This window comes from Manacus candei, unplaced genomic scaffold (assembly GCF_025592945.1).
Source record: "Manacus candei isolate 608988 ecotype Guabito, Panama unplaced genomic scaffold, ASM2559294v1 h1tg000033l, whole genome shotgun sequence".
Classification (NCBI taxonomy): Eukaryota; Metazoa; Chordata; class Aves; order Passeriformes; family Pipridae; genus Manacus; species Manacus candei.
The window spans coordinates 7389172-7409587 of record NW_026138081.1 but is presented as its reverse complement, the minus strand read 5'-3'; the positions used below and the strand labels follow the sequence as shown (position 1 = coordinate 7409587).

Genomic DNA, 20416 nt, shown 5'->3' with positions numbered 1-20416 from the left:
GCTACACATGTAACACTGTTCAAGCTTTCACAAAAGTATAATTGGTCAAAACATCACAGAACCACAGAACATGCAAAGTTCGAAGCGACCCACAAGGATCACGGAGTCTAACCCCTAGCCCTGCACAGGACCATCCCCAAGAGTCACAGCATCTGCCTGAGAGTATCATCCAAAAGCTTTTTGAACTCTCTCAGGCTTGGTGCTGTGACCACTTCCTTGAGGAGCCTGTGCCAGTGACCAAATACACTCTGGGTGAAGAACCTTTTTCTAATATTCAACCTAAACCTCCAGATCTTCAATGAGTACAAATCAAGAACAGGAAAAACAAACAAACAAACAAACAAACAAACCCAGATCCAAACCTACCCACTATAAATACTGAACTATATGTTAATAGACTGAACACATTTCCAAAGACCTTATCTGCAAGAGTTATACCTTTTTCTACTTGCTCTTGAAGCGACAATGTGGCACAATAGATACATTTCATCTGCACTCTAAGACATAATGATGGTACTACCTACATCTAGCATATGCCATTTGCATTTAAGGTCTTGGCTGAAAAGTTTTAAGTTTTTATGACATATTTAACTGAGACTTCAAGTTCTTTAGCTAATAAAACAAGGCTAAGTAAATTGAATAGAAAATATAAAATTACATATGCTTTCCTTTTTAAACAAGTGTGAATTATTCTACACCCTTCCAAGGAGCACTACGATACACATTTGTCATTACTTGGCTTTCATCATTCAGAAACTTACAAGCTGCAATAAGTGTTTGTTTCTGCCTTTTACGTTCTACCCAGGTTATAGTGTCAGATCATACAACTTAATGAACTGCAGCACTTCTCTACTGTCTTCAATATATTCATACATTTTACAAATATCTTATTACTGAGATAAAACAGACATATTCCTCTCTCTTTGAAGTTAGCTCCTCACAAGAAGAGTCATTCAGACAGCTGCAAGACAGGACAACTTTGTTGAAATTAATCTATTTCAAAATCAGCAGTTAAAAATGTTTTATTATCCAGTAGTATTTCTGAGAAAGAACTATTTGTAGCATGAAAAAGTGTGCAAAGCTTTGGTTTTGCTTTAGATTTTATGTTAATCTATTTTCCTTTCAGTTTTGAAGATTCACCAACTGAAGTAGAATGTAGTAAAATGACACTATAATAAGAAAACTGCAACTGCAACTTATTAATTTTAAGGCTAATACCTGGAACAAATGGGAAATTGTCTGTGCTGACTGAATAACCCAAGAGAATGTAAAACCTCTGGGTCTTTAAGATGACCAATAAAGGTATTACATTTAGACTGAATGTTCAGACACTGGGGCAGACTAATAAACCTTGAACATATTTTCATTACATAAAACCGTCCCTCAAAATGCTCCTTAATTTCCTGAAATGAACTCTTACCCCTGTTTATAAAGTGAGGTAATATTTTCCCATAAAGAAAATGCTGACTTTAAAATCACAGTCTGGATAATGATTATGGAATACCAGAAAAGATTAGTCCTTTTCTAACAGCTGTTGTGTTACATTGATAACCAATTCTAACCCTCTTCACTAAGTTTACAACAGATTACTACCTATACAGTGTAAAAAGAAGACTTAGAAAGTGCATTTCCTTTGTAGGGAAGGAAATAAAGACAACTGCAACTAAAATATTTGGGAAATACACTGGAAATGTATCATTTCATTGTTTTCTGAAATAGAGTTCTGATATCACTGCATGAAGAAATTATGTAGTTCTACAGAGAGGCTTTAAAAGGCTATTTCAGCTGCAGTGGGGGAAAAGAAGCTTATGTAAAAAAGTAAAAAAGGCAAAAACAGAAGTACCAGGGAAACCAGGAAGAATAAGGAGAAAATTTGATACTAGTTTTTATAAACACAAAACATATGCTTCTAAGTTTATAGCAATGTATGCCGAGTTTGAAAAACTGGTGGAATTCACCTGCTCTTTAACTTCATGCCCTCTTTTATATTGAAAGTTTGAGTCAGATGGAATGGATGACCCAAATAACATATCACTGGCTGGGACCCCAGGTTAATAAACGAGGAAAACCTAACTGATGATTCACATGAAATATTTGTTTCCCTTCTTAATTATTTGTTATGTAAAAATCAGTGCATCCTGCAGCAGTAGTTCATATGAAAACTGCTGTTGCTTACTGACTTCAAAAGCTTAAGCTTTTCATGAAAAAGGGATTCTGATGGATACAAAAATGTGGGAATTAAGATGACATTAATACCTACAGAAGCAGTTTCCTAGATTCCATCATACTCTTGGTGGATGAATTAGAATATATCTCCTTGAAGTTTTATTTTTTCCTTTCAAAATCAGTATTACTGTTATCTGGCTGCTGCAAACCAAAGGTCATTTTATACAATCTAATCCAAGGGTGAAAAATCATGCTACCACAAATCCCACTGGGAAAAAAAAAGTGAAATGGGTTGAAAACTGCTTGCTCCTCAATTATTGAAAAAGATAGTCCATATGTGACACTCCAAAATGCAACAAAAAACACAGTAAGCACTACAAGTGTTGCAACCCCTTTTTTTTTTTTTAATACTACCTTCTGAAAAGCTTTTTATATTAAATCTGCATTTTTCAAAACAGTATTCAGATAGAAGCAGCTACAACTGAATGGTGCTAAATCACCATGGAATCTGACATTAAGATGGGTAGTACAAAGATGAACAACACCTCTGAAAATGACACTGAGATGCGCTAGGAAATGACAGGCATGACAGGCATCTCTGGGAGATCCTTTAGTATGGAACTATGGCATGGAATTAGTTCAGATGGTTTTCTCATTTTAAGTTCTCTACTTTGATTATTCTTTCAGGTAAGAAGTCTAGGGAGGCACCATAACTCCTCATGAAGAAAATGAACTGACAACAAACAAACTTGTCTATAACAAACAACAAACAAAAGCCTCCTGTGGTTGAACCCCAGCCAGCAACCAAGCCCCATACAGCCACCTGTCCACCCAGCAGGATGGGGAGAGAATCAAAAGCAAAGAAACTAGAAAACTCATGGGTTGAGATAAAGACAGTTTAACAGGGAAAGTAAAATTAGGGTTATAAAAAGCTAATAGTCAACCAGTCAGCTTTAACTATGGAACCGGTTTTTACCAATAGAGTACTATGTTTTTGGAGAACATGCTTTTACATTGTCCTGGGGTATTTGCAGGATCTGCTGAACAAATCTAATGAAGCTTAGAAGGATAGCTTTAAGGAGAAGCACACAGCACATTTAATGAAAATATTAACAAATTTTATTAGTAAGCAACGCCAACAGTATGGTTGCTCTCTACACAACAGTCATTTTGAACTATTACATACAAACAAAACCACTGTCTTTCTCCCCATCACCACTGCACTCTATAAATATGGGTTACACTGTCAAAAACTTCTAAACAACTTAAATTGAAGAATTACTTCAGTTACATTGTAGGGCACTGCAATGAAAAACAAAAGGCAACAGGTGAGTTTTTACAAAAGAAGGAATAGCAGAAATATTGAATTTTCTGTTATTATCACCTATTTGTTTCTGAAAATGCTACCATTGGTGTGTGTATATATACAGAAACTTGGGAATTGTTTTCTCTTTGAAATTACAGGTCAGCTCAAAAAACATTAGAAGCAGCCAAACATACAGAACATGACAAGAACACCGAGAAATAATAAAATAAAAGAGAAGTAAAACTACTTAAAATGTTTAGCTCACCTTTCCAACAGCAGCAGCCACTCTGTTGGTCTCCCCTGCTCTTTGCTTTCATTGCAGTGTCCAGCATTATGGCTGAAGGAATAGAGTACAGTAGAACCCCACTAATTTACCTTACTAATTCACATACCTCATAATCTGCACAAAAAAATCTGCCACTTTCCCAACTTCTTAGGCAAAATAAAAGTGAAAATCCTGTAGAGATGTCTTCTACCACTCACATCATATTTATAAATATGCTGCACAATATTGACTAGTACATTAGTCAGTATTACCATCAAAATGAAAACTAAACTAGCTTAATAAAGAAAATATGTTTCTTTAAAATATCATCATGTACCATGGCCCGACTTGCTCATTTTCAAACTTTGAAATTAACAAAATTAACTGCCCATCAGTGAATTAGGGAGACTCCATTGTACTTAAAATTGTAATTTCCTCATTGATATGCTTTTATCTACAATTTTCTTCAGATTGTTTGCATTTAGAATACAGTAACTACACATAATTATGTCTTCATATATATTATAATTAGTGTCCTATCACTGTTTTAATTAGTCAGACTTTCACTTTCAGAAGATTATATAGATTCAATTTAGTGTCTGATTTTTATTTTTTTTCTCCTCACAGTTGTTGGGTTTTTTTAAACGCAATACACAATACCAAGTGAAATTCAGCTCTGGTATATTACTCCGATAATTAATGAAAACCTGACAGATTATCCCAAAAATCATAGAGGTACACCTCTGCCTCAAGCCAAAAAATCAGAACCTGAATCATTCCCAACTGCCTGTCTTTTAACATAATCAATAAATCACATGGCATTTCTGATCTGGAATAGTGTTTGTCAAGCTTAGAGCAGTTACCAGGTCAGTGCAACTCCCATACTTCTCCAGAAGAAAAGAGAGCATACTACCACATTCAAGTATTCAAATTTCAACTGTGAAAAAATCTTACTGGTCTGACATCCCCACATGAGTTGGTAAATTGCCGTGCCAAGCCAAAATCCAGCATATAACACTTCCTACAGGTGCTAGGAAAACGTCCCATTGCGAAGTTTGACTAGGAAGAAAAACAAACACAGAGAGAGGATACATAGACACAGGTTTCAATATGTTCATGTATTAATGCAGTAACACAGTCATAGAAAATTCATATTCTACTTCTGCATCCTTCTTTCCATATTTTCACTTTTATCGAACTCTCATTAAATTTGAAGAAAACCTTGTTAAGAAAAACAGACACCCAACTTAGCACATCTGAACAGTGGGCTATATTGTCTGACAAGATTGTCATCTTACTTTGTCACTTAGAATATATTAACTTCTAGCAAGCATTTTCAAACCATGTCACCCACTCACATATATTGATTTGGACATCACAAAAAACTACCAACCAAATTGCCAACAAATTCATCTAAACAAATGCACAAATATCGTATATGCAGAATACAAAATATGGGGTGCAAACTGCCTTTTCCTTCCACGGATGGGGAAAGAACCAGCTTTAAAAAAAACAGACAAACAAGCACAGAAAAACAACAAACAAGACCGACCAAACAGTGAAAATAGTGGAAAGTCAGTGAAAACTTACACAGGCAATTAATTCTAAAAAGCTTCAGTAAATTTTCTTATTTGCCCTAAGGATTAACATTCCGTGTTAGCCCTTTAAAAAAACCACCACTATGATGTTTGAACATGTTGGCTGAATCAGTCTCAAGTCTCTCCCCATCAAATCCCCTTAAAATGGATTACATGATAAAAAAAAAAATAGAGCTAAAAACTAAGTTCTGTGAAATAGAATTGAAACCACACACCTGAGCAAACCGGAAGCTTAACACAATTAACCCTAGGAAAACTCCTTTTTTCATTAAGTGAAACAGCAGTACTAGTAAATCTGAAATTCAGAACTGCTTTACTGTCTACAGTTGAGGGTAAAAACCAATCAAAACTATGAATTGAGTGTGATCAACATTATTCTTAAATGGAACAGAATTTTAGCATTGCCTAATTGATCACAAGGAAAAAAACCAACCAAGGACTTCAAGATTTCAGCTCAAAGCTTGCTTTTAGCACATAATCTGTCTAGAAGAGGAATAACAAAAGAATAAAAGAACTTGTATTTTCAAGCCATGAAAACTGCATACTAGAAAGCAATCATGTCTTCTTTGCATTTGTGAGTCACAACATAACTAGTAAAGGGGAAGAAAAGTTACTTCTTTTATGAATCTAATATATTACCTCATAGTGTTGTTTATTCTCTCTCAACCTTTAAATTTTTGGGTTTTTTTTCCTTCCCCTGATCAAACTCTCCATTTTCATCCTATTTGAGTCCACAAACTCCACCAAGATACAGCTAGACAACAAGATGTCCCCAATCCATCCTGCCAGCCATAAGGGAACACATTTCCCATTCAAAACTTGAATTGCTTTCATCATCAAATTCTTGAGCTCCAGCTAAGTTCTTCTCACCTATTTCACTTGACATTCACTGCCTCTATGCCCTTTCCCTATTAAATGAAGTCTTAAATGCAGATGGTTCAGGGAGAATACAAGTTTTATAAAGAGTTGCCAGGAAGAAGTGATGAAAATGAAAATTTCCTAATGCACAGAAACTTATCAGAGGTTTTAGGTAAGCATCATTCAGTTGACAGGAAGTTTAGCTACATATGTCAGATACAACCAGTCATATGTGCTTCTATTAGAAAACACAAGATTTGCGCTTTTTTTTCTCATTTTTTTCTCATTTGCAAATTTTGACAGTTCAGAGTTCTAGTCATATTTTAAATACACAGCAATACTAAAAAGAGGTGGTGCAATTTCAGGAATAAAGTCAAAACCAGAAAAAATAGTAAGAACAAAAACTCGATACTATCAGGAAGGCACTATCCTCATGGCATGTTGAAAACAGATTTTATTAGAATTGCGCAATAAAAAAAAATAGTTTTCTCTTACTGTCTGTCCTTCCTTTTCTTGTTTGTTAAGAATATATTAAATACAAAAAGATTGCTATTGAATGGCTTATAAATACACCCTGCAGTTAGTATCTATTCTTTTAGATTTATTATATGACAGTATTAATTGCCATTAGTCAAACACATTATATCATATCTCATGGCAAATACTCCTGATTACATGATGCTACAGATAAGAGTTGGAAGTTTTAACTACAGAAAATTGCAAGGAGGCCTAAATTAACTGGGGACAATGATGACAAGGACCAAGGTTACTGTTGTTGCATTCCAACATTAACTAATAGGAAAAAATCTGTCCTATCTGATGATTTAACCTTCAATTTTCTGTCATTTTTGCATTTTAGCATCTAGTATAGAACCTATTCTTATTTATGCAGCCATCTAATGACCACATCTTACTTGCCTGTTTTGATTTAATGGGCAGACTTACTGGTTTTATGTCCCTGTGCAGGAATCCCACAGAATGAATACTTTCAATAGATTCCAAAATCTGCTTCCCAAGCCGCAGAGTGGTACTAATGGTGAATGTTCCTCGAGATTGGCTCCGACGCAGGTCTGCCAAGTTCCGACCCTGATTAAATCAAAGGGACATTTTCATAAAAAAAACACTAAAGCCAAGATTCACAAATGGTGTAAAGTCTTCCTACTTCTTTAGCTGTTCATGGTTAACCATGGAATACCCTCAATACCTTCAAGGATAACACATTTCACCTAAATGTAATGACTATATATCCCCGAGTATCTCCAACACTAAATTTAGAATCTGTTTTTGAAAATATGAATCTTAGTATCACTCTATACATAGAACAAACTAGAACACTAGTACAAACACTATTAGTTAACATTGTATCTGTGTCACACTTGAAAAAAAGCCACTGAAAAAACGCTCACAAAGACTTCTTTACACTCACCTCTTCAAGGAAAAGTACATAATTTAATTACACATTATATCGAATAGATGAAAAATATACTATGTAGGAAATGCAACCCTATGACATCACAAAACTGTTGGTCTGCCAGAATAACAGATGATCAACAGTATGAATTAGAGCACACTTTTCCTAGTATTCATATTCACCAAGATGACAAAAGACAGTAATCCCATAACCTTCAGTGCTAATCACCCGTTTTATCCCTTTTTACAGGAACAAGTCCTTCAGGAAAGTGAATTAAGTGTTTTCTTTTATGTGCAAAGGGTATTTTTTTCACTTTTATCAAAAAAGCCAACAAAATGCAGAGACAAATACAACACATTTTAGACTATCTTCAAGTGAAGACTTGAATGTAAATTATCTTAGAAGACATCACAGTTCACTCTTCATAAAGTCAGGTCTTTCTCAGGATGCAAGTTTTCTCCTTTTTGATGGAATTATGGAAAGGATATAAAAGGATAAAGATCAAAGGATATGTTCAATTTAGGTTTGCTCACTACTATGTGTTCATGATCTTTGGGGTATTTTTTTTAGTTAGGCATCCTCTAAAATTTTACTAGTATTTTCATACACACTTGGCTAATAAACCAAAACACACAAGCAAACATTGAGCTCTGTTTGATACACTGACCTGCAACTGCATGACCACATAGTTAAATCTATCATTCCGTCCACAACCGATGAATCTACAGACATGATCTTTTCCTGAGAGAAAAAGAAGCAAATTAGCCACTAATAATGAAATTCTGTGGTTTATTCCTTTAAATACCTAGTGAATTACTTAAAAAGATAGCTATATTTCTTTAGAGATGTTCAATAAACTAAGTCCCCCCCAATTCAACAGCAGTAAAACCAAACTTAGTTCTACCTGCAATTATACAAAAGATTTTTTCCATAATATATGAAGCTCTACCACAGCCATCACTCTTCCATAAGAAAACATGCATGACAACAAGCCTAAAGGTCCAAAAACTTGAGGCATTTTGGACTTGAGAAGGTTATTTTCCTACAAAGCTGATGGCTTGTTATAGACAATATTCCAAGCCACCACTTCTCTTTTCTATAAGCTGCAGCTGCCGTGATAAAAGAGAACAGTAGTAGTTACTTGTTGGGCTATGTTTTGTATTAAAATACTGTAGGAAATATAATTCAACAAATCCAATTTATTAACATCTTTTTTCTAGAATATGATCTTTGCTATTTAGCTACAAAAGATAAATTCAGCTCAGGTACACTGAAACAGAGAAAAAAATATTATAGTTTTGTTTAAGCCGATTTTCTGTAAAGCCTCCTCCTGTCCTAGGAGCAAACTGCAGAGGAGATGAAGACTAGTCAAAAATAATCTCCTTACTATCCTGCAGTTGTAAGTCAAAACATAAGACTCCCCAGTAAAAAAAGAGAAACAGGCAAGCCAAAGACTGCAGTAGGGAAACAGAAGGGGAATACAAATTCACTGTCATTTTGATACCTGTGTTCATTGACTTGCAGAGAAGTTGGAACCCCTTATGACCCCACTCTGTGACAGAACAGGGAACTGTAGGGTAAAAGTCCCTCAGGCCATTTACCTTCCCTTCTGACACCGTGGAAGCTACAGCCAATAGAAAGCTGATGGTCTCAGGTGCTTACTAAAGATGTGTAAAATTTGCGTCATCTAAGGTTTCTTTCATGAATTTCTTTACCCTTAGGATTACCAGACTGTCATGAGGGGGGGTGGGGGGGGAAGTTAAAAAAAAAAGGTGAAAGGAAAAAGGCAATTAAAAATTTCAAAAAACCCCATTACTTTTTTTTCAAATGACCCTTGTGGTTAGCTACAGATCTGGGGAGACTTTTTGCTACAACTGCAATTGCTGCACTCATAGGTCCATCCAAACCCTACTTGACCCTATAGCTTCTGAATATTCTCACTTCACTTGACAGAAGAGTGGCTGACTGATTATTGCTTCCTCAGGAAGCTTCCTGCCACATACAATTAAGTCAGGTAGGCCCATTTAAACAAAGAAAATGTTACAGGATTCACCAAAATAAAATATATTAAAAGAAATCTCTACAATTTCTGCAAATACATAAGTACTAAGCTATTAAGTATCACTGCTTTTCCTCCACTTTTTCCTTCCACCCATTCATTTAAGTAAGACAGGCAGTATTACAGACAGTATAATTTTATGAAAAAAAAAGACTTAGCAGCAAATTTGTCAAGATGAAATTTTGTATATTCATTGCTGCAGTTTCCAGTTAATGAAGTCTCATCTCAAATATTTATGATTCATTTTACATCCACTGTGGGTATGCTGAAGGAACATCTTCAGAGAAACATATATTAGTCAGATTTTATCTGTCAAATTCAGCAAATGTCTAAAATGTGGTTTGGTCAGAGAAATTCCACTTTAACTGGAGCATCAATTCAGTTTGTGTGGTAAATTCTCTGGAAACTAAACTTCTATAAAAACCTGAGGAAAGAGAAAAGAGAAGTGAGGCCGGTACACCTTATTCAAATAGAATGATCCTCCACCACTCCAGTGGGGCTACAGACACCTACTAGAGCCTTCCACATACTCCTTTTCCCTCAGCAAGAAAACAGTATTTTCTCACACTTGTGAGCTACACAGCTGGGGTGCAGGGGGAGAAGATGACAGTAATAGGCTGCAGAAACAACTATGCCCTTAAAAAACCTCCTAGGGAGGGTAAAAAGCCTACACATCATTCCCCAGGCTGCTGCAGTGTATCACTGCAGTGAGCTCTAGAGCCTACACCAAGCACAGCCCCTCACTAAACTGTGCTCGGGAGCTGTAAATGAGTGAGGGAGAAGTCTGTAAGGTTGTGTGAGACAGAAACCAACTGAGTGAGTCTCACTCTCACTGAGTGAGACGTGATAAATCTGTCTCCTCCCATCTGACTGTGGGAACAGATGGCCTAACAACATGGTTAAACAAAACAACCATCTGTTGCAGCAGAGTTCTTTTTCTTAAAAAAAAGGAAAACCAGGGAGCTTAAAGAGTTAAACAGTATTCTGCAACACTAATTACGAGAGAGAAGGGGGAAAAAAAAAATTAAGATGTAATTGATGACTAAGCTGTAATAAACGGCCACATCAGTGAACATACTCCATCTTCATAATTAAGAGAGAAGTCATACAACTACTCACATATTTAAGCATGTTTTGCTAGGTCAGAGTCTTAAAAGAGCTTCTGTGAAGCTTTTCACTGTTCACTGTACTGTACCCACAAAGTTATTACTCATTTTACCCACGTAATGAATGACCACGCTGTTTTAATTTTCAAAATTTCTGAAAGTTAAGAATGATAAAAAATAGTACATCCCTGCACTTCTGCCAACTGCTGTTCTCATTTCAGATTCTAATACAGATACACTCAAAAGCATGTTTATAACCCTAAGAATGTGCCTACCTCTAGTAAAGACTGGAAGAGCTGTTCTGCTTGATTGAGACATATTATACCTCTTTATTTATTTTTTTCCTAAAAGCCTGTTTTTTCGTAACTTTCCCAGAAATTGTACAATTTTTTTTTTAAATCAGATCTACACATCAAGAGAATTCTGAATGACTCTGTCAGCTCATGTCTCTCGTTGCATACGATTCATAGATCAAACTTTCCAATTATTTGCAAGAAAAAGGATTTTCATGACGATTATATTCTTTCCTCTAGGTCCAAGGTAACTAGAACACCTTGAAAGTAAGAGAACATAAGCCCTTTGAGAAAAGGAAAATAATTATATACATACATAAATACATACACACACTTGCCAAAAAGGGATAGAAGAACAAGATAAAAGTTGTTCTCAGAGGATGTACTCTATTAGAAGGTTATTACAAAAATATCCTAAAAGAACTGTTTACAATTTCACCTGTTCTGAATCTATATTGAAAAAAATTGTCAAAAATAAGACAAATTTCTACATGGTAAATGAAGCATTTAATAAAAAAATAAATCTTCAAGAAACAATTATAACATTGTTTTCTACTCCCCATTTTCATCCATTTTTCTTGATTTTCTCTATGCTTCTAATTTTTAGATTTTCCATACTGAAAACTTGGGAAGGTAAAGAAATTAGTGGAAAAGGCTCCTAGGAGCAAAGATTTTATGTAAAACACAAAATGGTTTCTACCATAATCTTATTTAATAAAAATCCTTTAAGTAAGGATAAAAATAGGTGCATGTAAAAATAAAGTTCTCTATCTGTGCCAACTATAAACCCCAATACATGCAAAAGCTTCACCTTTGACCTGCTTCTTCCCTGTAGTTGCTTTCCTGATCATCTACAATATTTCTGTCTTAAACCAGAGCAGTAACAGTGTTAAGTGTGGAACTTCCACAGCAATGACTAAAGGTCACTTCTAGTGTTATTATCATGAGATCACTAACTTCTTTTAGGGTTTTTTTTAACTGTGTAACAGAATAAAAAGATATAAAAACTAAGAAATAATATATTTAGATTGTTTACTCATAAGAAAGGTTGTCAAAAGAGCTCCTTCTAAAGATGTCATACAAAATTTGAGTTTCAGTTATATAAAAGCTTCTAATCATTGTTTGTTCAAAGAAATAATACTGAGAAAACAAATAACTGAAATATTTATTCAGCTTATATATTATGTGGATTATTTGTCTCAGTGGATCTGTTGTTCAGGTGTTTCATTGTTCTGTTCTTTTTATCTAGGCAACATTTACCATGGTTCAACAGAACCAAAGACTCTACTGTAGGAAGATTTGGGCTGCTAAAGGAATTATAATGTTCCTATCAGTCTTCCTTTGGGAGTATAACTTCTGAAAGGCCCTACAGCATTTATTCACATATCAATATTTTATTATTACAGTAAATATTTTTTTCAAAAATATTTCAAAAGGTAAAAAAGTTTTTACTAAGAAAAAAATCATTTTTCTAACACCTTACCTCAAAATCGACTATTCTTTACAGTAGAAACTTACAATGCGCTCCAGTTACGCAGTCATATATAAGGTCACATTTTTATAAATACATTGGCATTGTAGTGCTACCAAAGTCCAATATTTTATTTCAGACCTACTATTTTCCTTATTGTTTCAGCTATACCATTTTAAAGACTCTGGGTTTTGTAAAAATAGAATCGAGCTCATGTGTGCAGAAAAAAAAAAAAGAAAAATTAATTCAGAGCATTTAAAAACTCTGGAGTTACAGAGTATTTGGTTATCCAAAACTCACTATCTTTAAGATAATTTCTTTCAAGAATGTTGACAAATGTTCTCTAAACTTACAATTGGCAATACTGAAATTTACTACTCATCTCTGGACAAGAAACTCTAACATTCAAACAAAACTAAAATGCAGTCCTTGAATCTCCTTGCTCGATTATATAATACTAGATTTTTTTTGTGAAATTCTTTAAACAGACCAACGTAGGAGCAGTTTGTTAACATTATAACATGTGACACGCTTGCCTCTTGAATCTATAGAAGCTGTCAATTACTGCTGCAGTGTGACCTTTACAGCACATTAGGCAGCACCATATGTCATCCAGATTTTGTTTTACTCAAACCAGGAGTTTGGAAAAATTGGGCTGCTGACAGGAACACATGTATTATTCAAAATCTTCCAGATTAAAAACAAAACATTTTAAAGAAAAAGTCTCCCTTTAAGCTCTTTCAATAATCTTGTGTTGTGAAAAGCAGTGAAGAGAAGCAATTGCATATTTCTCTGTATTGATAGCTTCAGACATTAAAGTATTTAAATGTACATAAAAAGTGACTATTCAAATTCTGATTCAAGGAACTGATCCCTAAAAGTATTTCAGGATTTTACATGTCAGTATTTTTTTCCTACAAGTTACAGTAATTTAAAGTTGGAGGTTATGTTTGTTCGTGGGGATTTTTTTGAAAATGTTTCCCATTTTGACACTAGAATTCTTAATTTTATTTTCATGTCATCCCAAATCAAAGAAAAAGTTAATTGTAGCAAGACTTTCAGAATCTGAAAGAGCTTCTATTCCACTTGTTATAACCATTTAGCAGTAATCCGCAGAATGTGAGAAATATTTGCTCAAAATATAACCATATAAGAGATTATAATGATTTTTGAAAGAAGACACACTGACATTCTACTTCTGGCACATCCAAGGTACAGCCTTACCTTGCAGCTTTTTCAACACAGCTACTTCCATTTTCAGTACTTGCTTTGGCTGCTGAGCTGATTCGACTTTCAGTGCAACATTTTCCCGAGTAAGCAAGTCCAGTGCATCGTAAATTTCTCCAAATCCTCCACCTCCTATTTTCCTCAACTATATGGGGGAGGGAGAAAGAACAAAAGTATATTTTAAAGAGGGGAGAAGAAAAGAAACAAAACGTCTATCCTTCTTTGTACTGCCTGTCATACTGCAAACACTGTTGTTTTACAAGTAGATTTTAAAGTAACATAATCATGTCTTTCAGTACAGTATAAAAGAGCTACTGAATAATCTACAAAGGTATGGCTAACCACAGTTTGAAAGAGAACACACCTGATCTCTATCTGCACTAAACTTCCTGTATGTAATACAATAGAAGAGTGCACTAGTATTCCCAGCATGAATCTGAGCTGTCAGTATGCTGAATAAAGTCTTTCCTCAAATAGTCACATACTACCCAGAGACCTTCAAATACAAGTGCACTGTGACATTTTTAAAATATGCCATCTTCTTCACTTTTCAGAAATGCACACACTGAATACTAAAGTTATACAAGTTCTTGGACTCCTGAAAAGAGACAGCGTTTTCTATTATATGAAGTAACTTACACACAACAGCTATATCAATAAATTATATGAAATGGCTAAGATTATCTTTGAATACACATTTCAAATGTTACTCACATTTAAATGGTTCACCAATACCATTCTTATTAACAGACATATTAAAGAAACTTGCAGCACTGAAAGTTTCATCTGTGCTAGGACAGGTAAAAAGAATGCTCATGGTACGTTAATTAGTTTGCACTACATTCAGAGCATATATTACTAGTAGTGTTTCCACTCTGCTTTAACTGTTCACGGGAAATAGACACTTGTCTGTTTTTCAGTATCAAAAATGTCCATGTTATTTCATGTAATACTTCTATATGGCTATCTCCCCCATAGCTAATATTCTAAAACTGATAAAATAGAAAAGCAGACAAAAAGAACTTACTCTAAGACTGACGTGTTTTTCAAAATGTCATCTGAAAACATACGGTTACTAACTTTATATGACTACACTGTACTAAATGTCATCTAAACATTCTGGGGTTCTAGAGAGCAGCAATGTGCTGACCTATCTTCAGATTCTGAAAATAAATCTTATGTCTCCTAATCCAGACAATCAGATATCTGACTGAAAAGCGTTTTTTAAAATACCCTAGGTCCCTATGAATAAGGAAGAAGGTAACAGATAAAATACTCATATTATTTACCTGCCTTTTTCATTGCATGGAATTTTTATTCTGTATTATTACAACAATATTCAGTATTTCATCCTGCATGTTCTGTCCTGAGGATCTTCTACCATTGCAAACAACAGCTATTTCAGTATTCTTAAGATGAGGAAAATATGGTCCAAGATATGTAGCATTATCTGCATTACTCACTTCTGGACAATTCACTGCCAGTTTTAAAATGGGATAGACAGAACGCCAAATTTTCAGACCTACAGAACTAACCCACCTAATTATTTCCTTCTAGTGCACACTAGCTGCTAGCAAATGCAGTCTCCTCTTCTCCACAGGCTATATACTTTCTCTGAAGCAGGGTAACATGCACCCTACCAACCCAGGCTTAAGCTCAATTCTCTTTAACCTACATCTTTCAAGAATCTAGGCTGAATGCTATAATAATGACAAACCGTGAGAAATAGTAACCTTTCAAGTCCCATGAAATACTCAGTATACCTTGGTTACATTTAGATGTATTTAATGTATGCAGTGTTAGTCCTTACAGAAAGGAAAGAAATCTGTCATATCTAAATACTGGGAAAAACAGAATTACGTACATTTATATACATTAAAAAAAAAAATCTATGTTATCAATGTGTATCTCTCAAAGATGTAGTTTTGTGACTAATTTGGCCATTTTAAGTCTGCACTTTTCTGTTCCACTTCTTGGTCTGGTAGTACCGTTATCTTGACTGAGCTATGAGCTACTAATAAGGTTTCAACAATTAAACACAGGAATCGATCTGTCTATAGTCTTTAGCATAAGTTACCCACAGGAAATATTTGGCACTTTTCTACATGTAATACTTGAACTGGAAAGCACGTAAGAGAAAAGGTACAATCATATGAGATGAACTACAGCCTACTCTCAACATTTTCCAGAAGACATCTATCTCATCATCAGTCTACATTACATAGGAAAGAAAATAAACTTGAAGAAAACAGGACTTACATTTGCATGCATCAGACAACTGAGCAGTTTTGTGAACGGTGATATATCAGTATGCTGGTACCTATTTATTAATGGTATTTTATTCTACTTGATCTGATTCAAGACTATGCTTTTAGTTTTTTCTTCAATGCAGTATTAAGACGAAATATAAGAAGGTATTTTACAAATACTTATACTCCAGAGGTAGCTCTTTAGGTTCTATTTACACAAAAGGTTTCCTACACAAAGCTATTGGCTTCCTGCCTATTTAAAAGGAAGACAGAACACAAGACAGTTGAAATTATTTTCTCTATATGAAGTTGAAATGAATGATGAATCTGAATCTTCTATGTTCCTTCTTACAGTTTAAACAAAATCTTGAAACATGAGAGTAATATAAAGCAAAGATGGTGCAAGTGATTCAGAATCCATTCACAGCCTACTAAACACACAGAGATACTCCAAATGCTCTATTGTGAACTGCCTTTTTTTTTTTTTTTAATTTTAAGCAAAAAAGAATAAAGTCATCAGGGGAATGGAGAAGGAACTACGAGAAAACCTGTTTTCCCTATCAAAAATAGCTTCAAATGGATACTATTTTCCTCAAGATGAAAATCAAGGATATGAACACCAAAAGGAAATAGAGCTATTTATGGAAAAGCCAATGCTGGCACACAGTCAAATGAATATAAATCAGCCAGGAATAAATCTATGCTACAAAATCCAACAGATAAAAGGAAGAGCAGCAAAGTCCTGAAAGATCTTCATATAAAGCAGGAATGTCTCACAAACTTGCTAGTTTCATGAGGGTGTCTGACTGATCTCCAAAATGGAGTAACATAATCACTGCTTGACTAGATTCAATATACTAACAGGATTCTTCTAGTTGTGCTCTGAACAGGCACTAAATTGGGATTTAAGAGCTTCCCTAGGTACTTATCAGGAAAAAAAATAAACCACCTTATATCCCCATAGCTTCTTTTAAAAGTAGGATAAGAGAAACAAGTGGTTTTAAAGCACATTCACCATTTAATGCTGAATTAATCACCAATTAAGCAAAATACATCTCAAAAGAGTTTTCAAACCAATTTCAAAGCACAATCTAATTGTTTTTAAAAAATGTGTTTTAAAGAAGAAAAAGAATTGCAGGAAGGCATACTCACCACCTTCCATCTTTCTTTGACCAATATTCCCACACTGAGGATATCAGGCTGCTCCCCTCCTCCACTCATTGCAACCTCCTGAGGTGATGGAGCTGCTATGCAACTAAGGCAGTAGAAACCATCCAGATCCTAGGAGTGGCTTCCATTTAACCAGTCACTGCAGAAACAGAGCAGAAGATGGGATTTTAGTGATTAACAGACTAACATGAAATACAGAAAAAGTTGTGTTTCTCATCCAGCACCTTAACTAGTTTTTGTATCCCATAGTGTCCAGTGTTGAAATTCTAGACAAACAGCTTCCAGTACAGAAAAAAGTTTTTTACTTGCTCTCACTCAAACCCCCAATTCCAATCTCAAAATGTAACAAACAAATATAAACATTTCCACAATTATATTCTATAAGCAGTTTCAAAATGTTGCAAAGCATAATTGCATTTAAACTTAATTTTAATAACAACTTTTTAAATCTAATTATTTACCAAATAGTTGTTTAAATAATTAATAGTAATATATAATAAACTTAAAAAAATATTATCCAAAAAATTACAATATTAAAAATAGATATTTCAATCGAGACTGCACTGCATACAGACTACTCCACATTTTACAATGTGTTTCACATAGCTAGGATTATTCATGATTAAATACATTTAAGTACAATTTTGTTGATTTATGTCAGGCTATAAATAGCTAAAGGAAAAAACCTTGTCTTCAGTAATTTTGACAGTTTATTTTTTTAATTTTCTGGTTTCAGCAATCATTGCTAAATTGAATTTTATATAGCATTATAAAAATTTGTATTTTTGAGATTAATATATGCATGATGGTTCCTATCACCAATTAAAATTCTATCACCAATTAAAATCTTATTTCAAATGTTTGAAGCTTTTCTAGAATTGTGCTTTTTTGTTACACTGGTATAATTATACAAATGTAACTCTTTGTATAAACTCTCTTATCCAAAGACAATACTCTTCAAAAAGGGTATTTGCTTTGGATTTATTTCTATCACTTTCAAAATAGCATCAACTGCAAGCAAACAATTGTTTTTTTCCCTGAATTGACACACAGATTATATGCAAAATTGGTAAACTCATTCTGATTTAAATTAGCAGTATGGCCTTCCATGTGGCTAAATGCCAAGTTTACTACTGGGGCTAAATTATGCTTTTTTTCAAAAATACTCTGCTGCTTAAACGACTTGGCTTTTAAGACAAACATTTGTTTAACATGATAGTAACTGTGGGGTTTTTTTTCATATTCTTTTGTGTTTCTTTTTCATATTATATTTATGCCTCTTTGCTTCAACTGCACATTCTAACATTTAAACCAACTCCAAACAAAACAGACCCCTCTGAAGAAAAATTAATCTGGATTAAATTTATACCAAATTAGAGTGGATTACATCCCTGTAAAGGAGTGCTCATTCAAATAGGTAGCCTGAATTGGTTTAATTCAAACAAATGAAGGGAAACCAAATTAAGATTGTGTATTCCGAGTAACAGCATCCACCCCGCAATTTAATCAAGTTTAACTAAACCAATTTAAATTCTACCAGTGCTAGTAAATCCTCTCCTGCAGATAAGGTCAAAATTACAAAAAGAACTATGGTCATTTATGTGAACGCCCTTAACATTACTGACCACTGACCACAGTTACTGCCCTTTCCAACAGAATTATCATAACACAGTCAAGAACTAAGTAAGTCAAAGACAAAATGAAATGGTACTAATGAAGGGGAAAAGGTCTATTTCCAAAATTACATGCTTCCAGCACATAGCCATTTTTCCATTTACTCAAACGTTTCCTTCTCTTTCTACCACCAGCCAGTTACATCAGAGTAAGTCGTGGTCTTTACCAAATACATTGTTCACTCCTGTTCACAGTCATTTTAGAGGTTTTTGTTAATACTGCTATCACACTTGATTTGATTCCTGACTTGATACTTTTTTGTTTTTTAAATACATTTCAAGTTACAATTTACGGTCATAGCTCTGACAAACATTTCTGAGAGCTATTCATTCATGGATTCTGGAGCTTATTAAGAGAGCGTCAGCAACAAGACCCAGAATGCAAAGGTATAACACATATATCCACATAAATATCCCATATTTTAAGAATTGTCATAGAAGTATTACTGTATGTAACATCTGTATGGCCAGGGTAACAAAATCTTCATTTATACACAAGTCCTCAATCCTATTCCAATACACTAATTCCTTGCTATGTCATCCTGTATCATTACAAAACAATAACATATATTCTATATCATCAGTAACTGGTATTCAAAGCAACAAAACACCAGCAAAAGTTGTCTCCTGAGCCTTGGAAGACAAGGTACTAAACTCCTCCTGAAGCTTAATAATCAAGTGCAAGCATTATTTTACTTGAAAAAAAATGGAAGTTTTACAAACACTTTGAAGTCAATTTGAAGAATCTTGTTTTCTTCAAGACCCCTAATAAAGCAGGAGGATTCAGTGACAAATTTGAAGACCAGAAAGCTTGAAATTGGCCCAAACTTACAAATGATCAGGCCACATAAGTGCACCCTCTTCAATGAATTAGCACACACTAATTTAATTTAATAGTCCAAATAATGAATAGTCCCCTAACTTCACTACTAACATGTTTCAGTATGTTCCTTCCCTCACAATAAGCATAACTCGCTTTGCTTCAAGGTTGAATATGTCTAATTTTAGGTTTTTTATCACCAGACTTGGTTATGGTTTTGGTAACCAAATTCCATACCCAGTAATTTCACTTCATTTAAACATCCAAACATTTTTTTAACCTCCTCTAAATTAATAAATTAAGCTTTAAGCCTTCCTTCCTATCCTATGGGTCTTTTACATGGTTCTCCTTTGAAAACCCTCTCCTTGCTCCATATTATTCTTGTGGTATGGTCAGCAACACTGAGTTAGACATCCACGCTGAATTACACTCTATCTCACCAATACCTAGTATGGAGAAAAGATGTTTTTTTATTTATTTGCAATAGCAGTCATTTCTATAATTTAAGTCTGAAACTGCTTTGTACTTTTGCTAAATCACAGCTTTATCAGATACTTATACACCTCCATGCTTACACTCAGGCAGTGTTGCAAGCACATGGTTTCTATAAAATTATTCACAATCTGATCTAGACTGAGTTTCCTTGCTCTGATGTGTTCTCTAATGACCTTAACACTGTATAACTGAAATCTGTTATTGATGTACTGCAGTAGATAAATATCTTTATGTTCCTTACCTAAAAAC

At 34.3% G+C, this 20416-nt stretch overlaps 1 protein-coding gene across 5 annotated transcripts in view; it reads right to left on the bottom strand.

Annotated features, from left to right (window-relative positions):
* The window catches only part of TTBK2 (tau tubulin kinase 2), an 83057-nt gene that overhangs the window by 44728 nt on the left and 17913 nt on the right, over nucleotides 1–20416 (bottom strand). For 4 of the 5 annotated variants that reach the window (XM_051791969.1, XM_051791971.1, XM_051791970.1 and 1 more), the window contains exons 2-6: nucleotides 17162–17318; nucleotides 13758–13905; nucleotides 8272–8345; nucleotides 7139–7279; nucleotides 4692–4796 (exon numbers count right to left, since the gene is read on the bottom strand). In XM_051791969.1, the coding sequence (XP_051647929.1) occupies nucleotides 4692–4796; nucleotides 7139–7279; nucleotides 8272–8345; nucleotides 13758–13905; nucleotides 17162–17230 (537 nt within the window). In that variant the 5' untranslated portion in view covers nucleotides 17231–17318. Of the gene's footprint in view, nucleotides 1–3737; nucleotides 3798–4691; nucleotides 4797–7138; nucleotides 7280–8271; nucleotides 8346–13757; nucleotides 13906–17161; nucleotides 17319–20416 lie in introns of those variants that run through there. The other variant, XM_051791974.1, reaches the window with a different exon arrangement.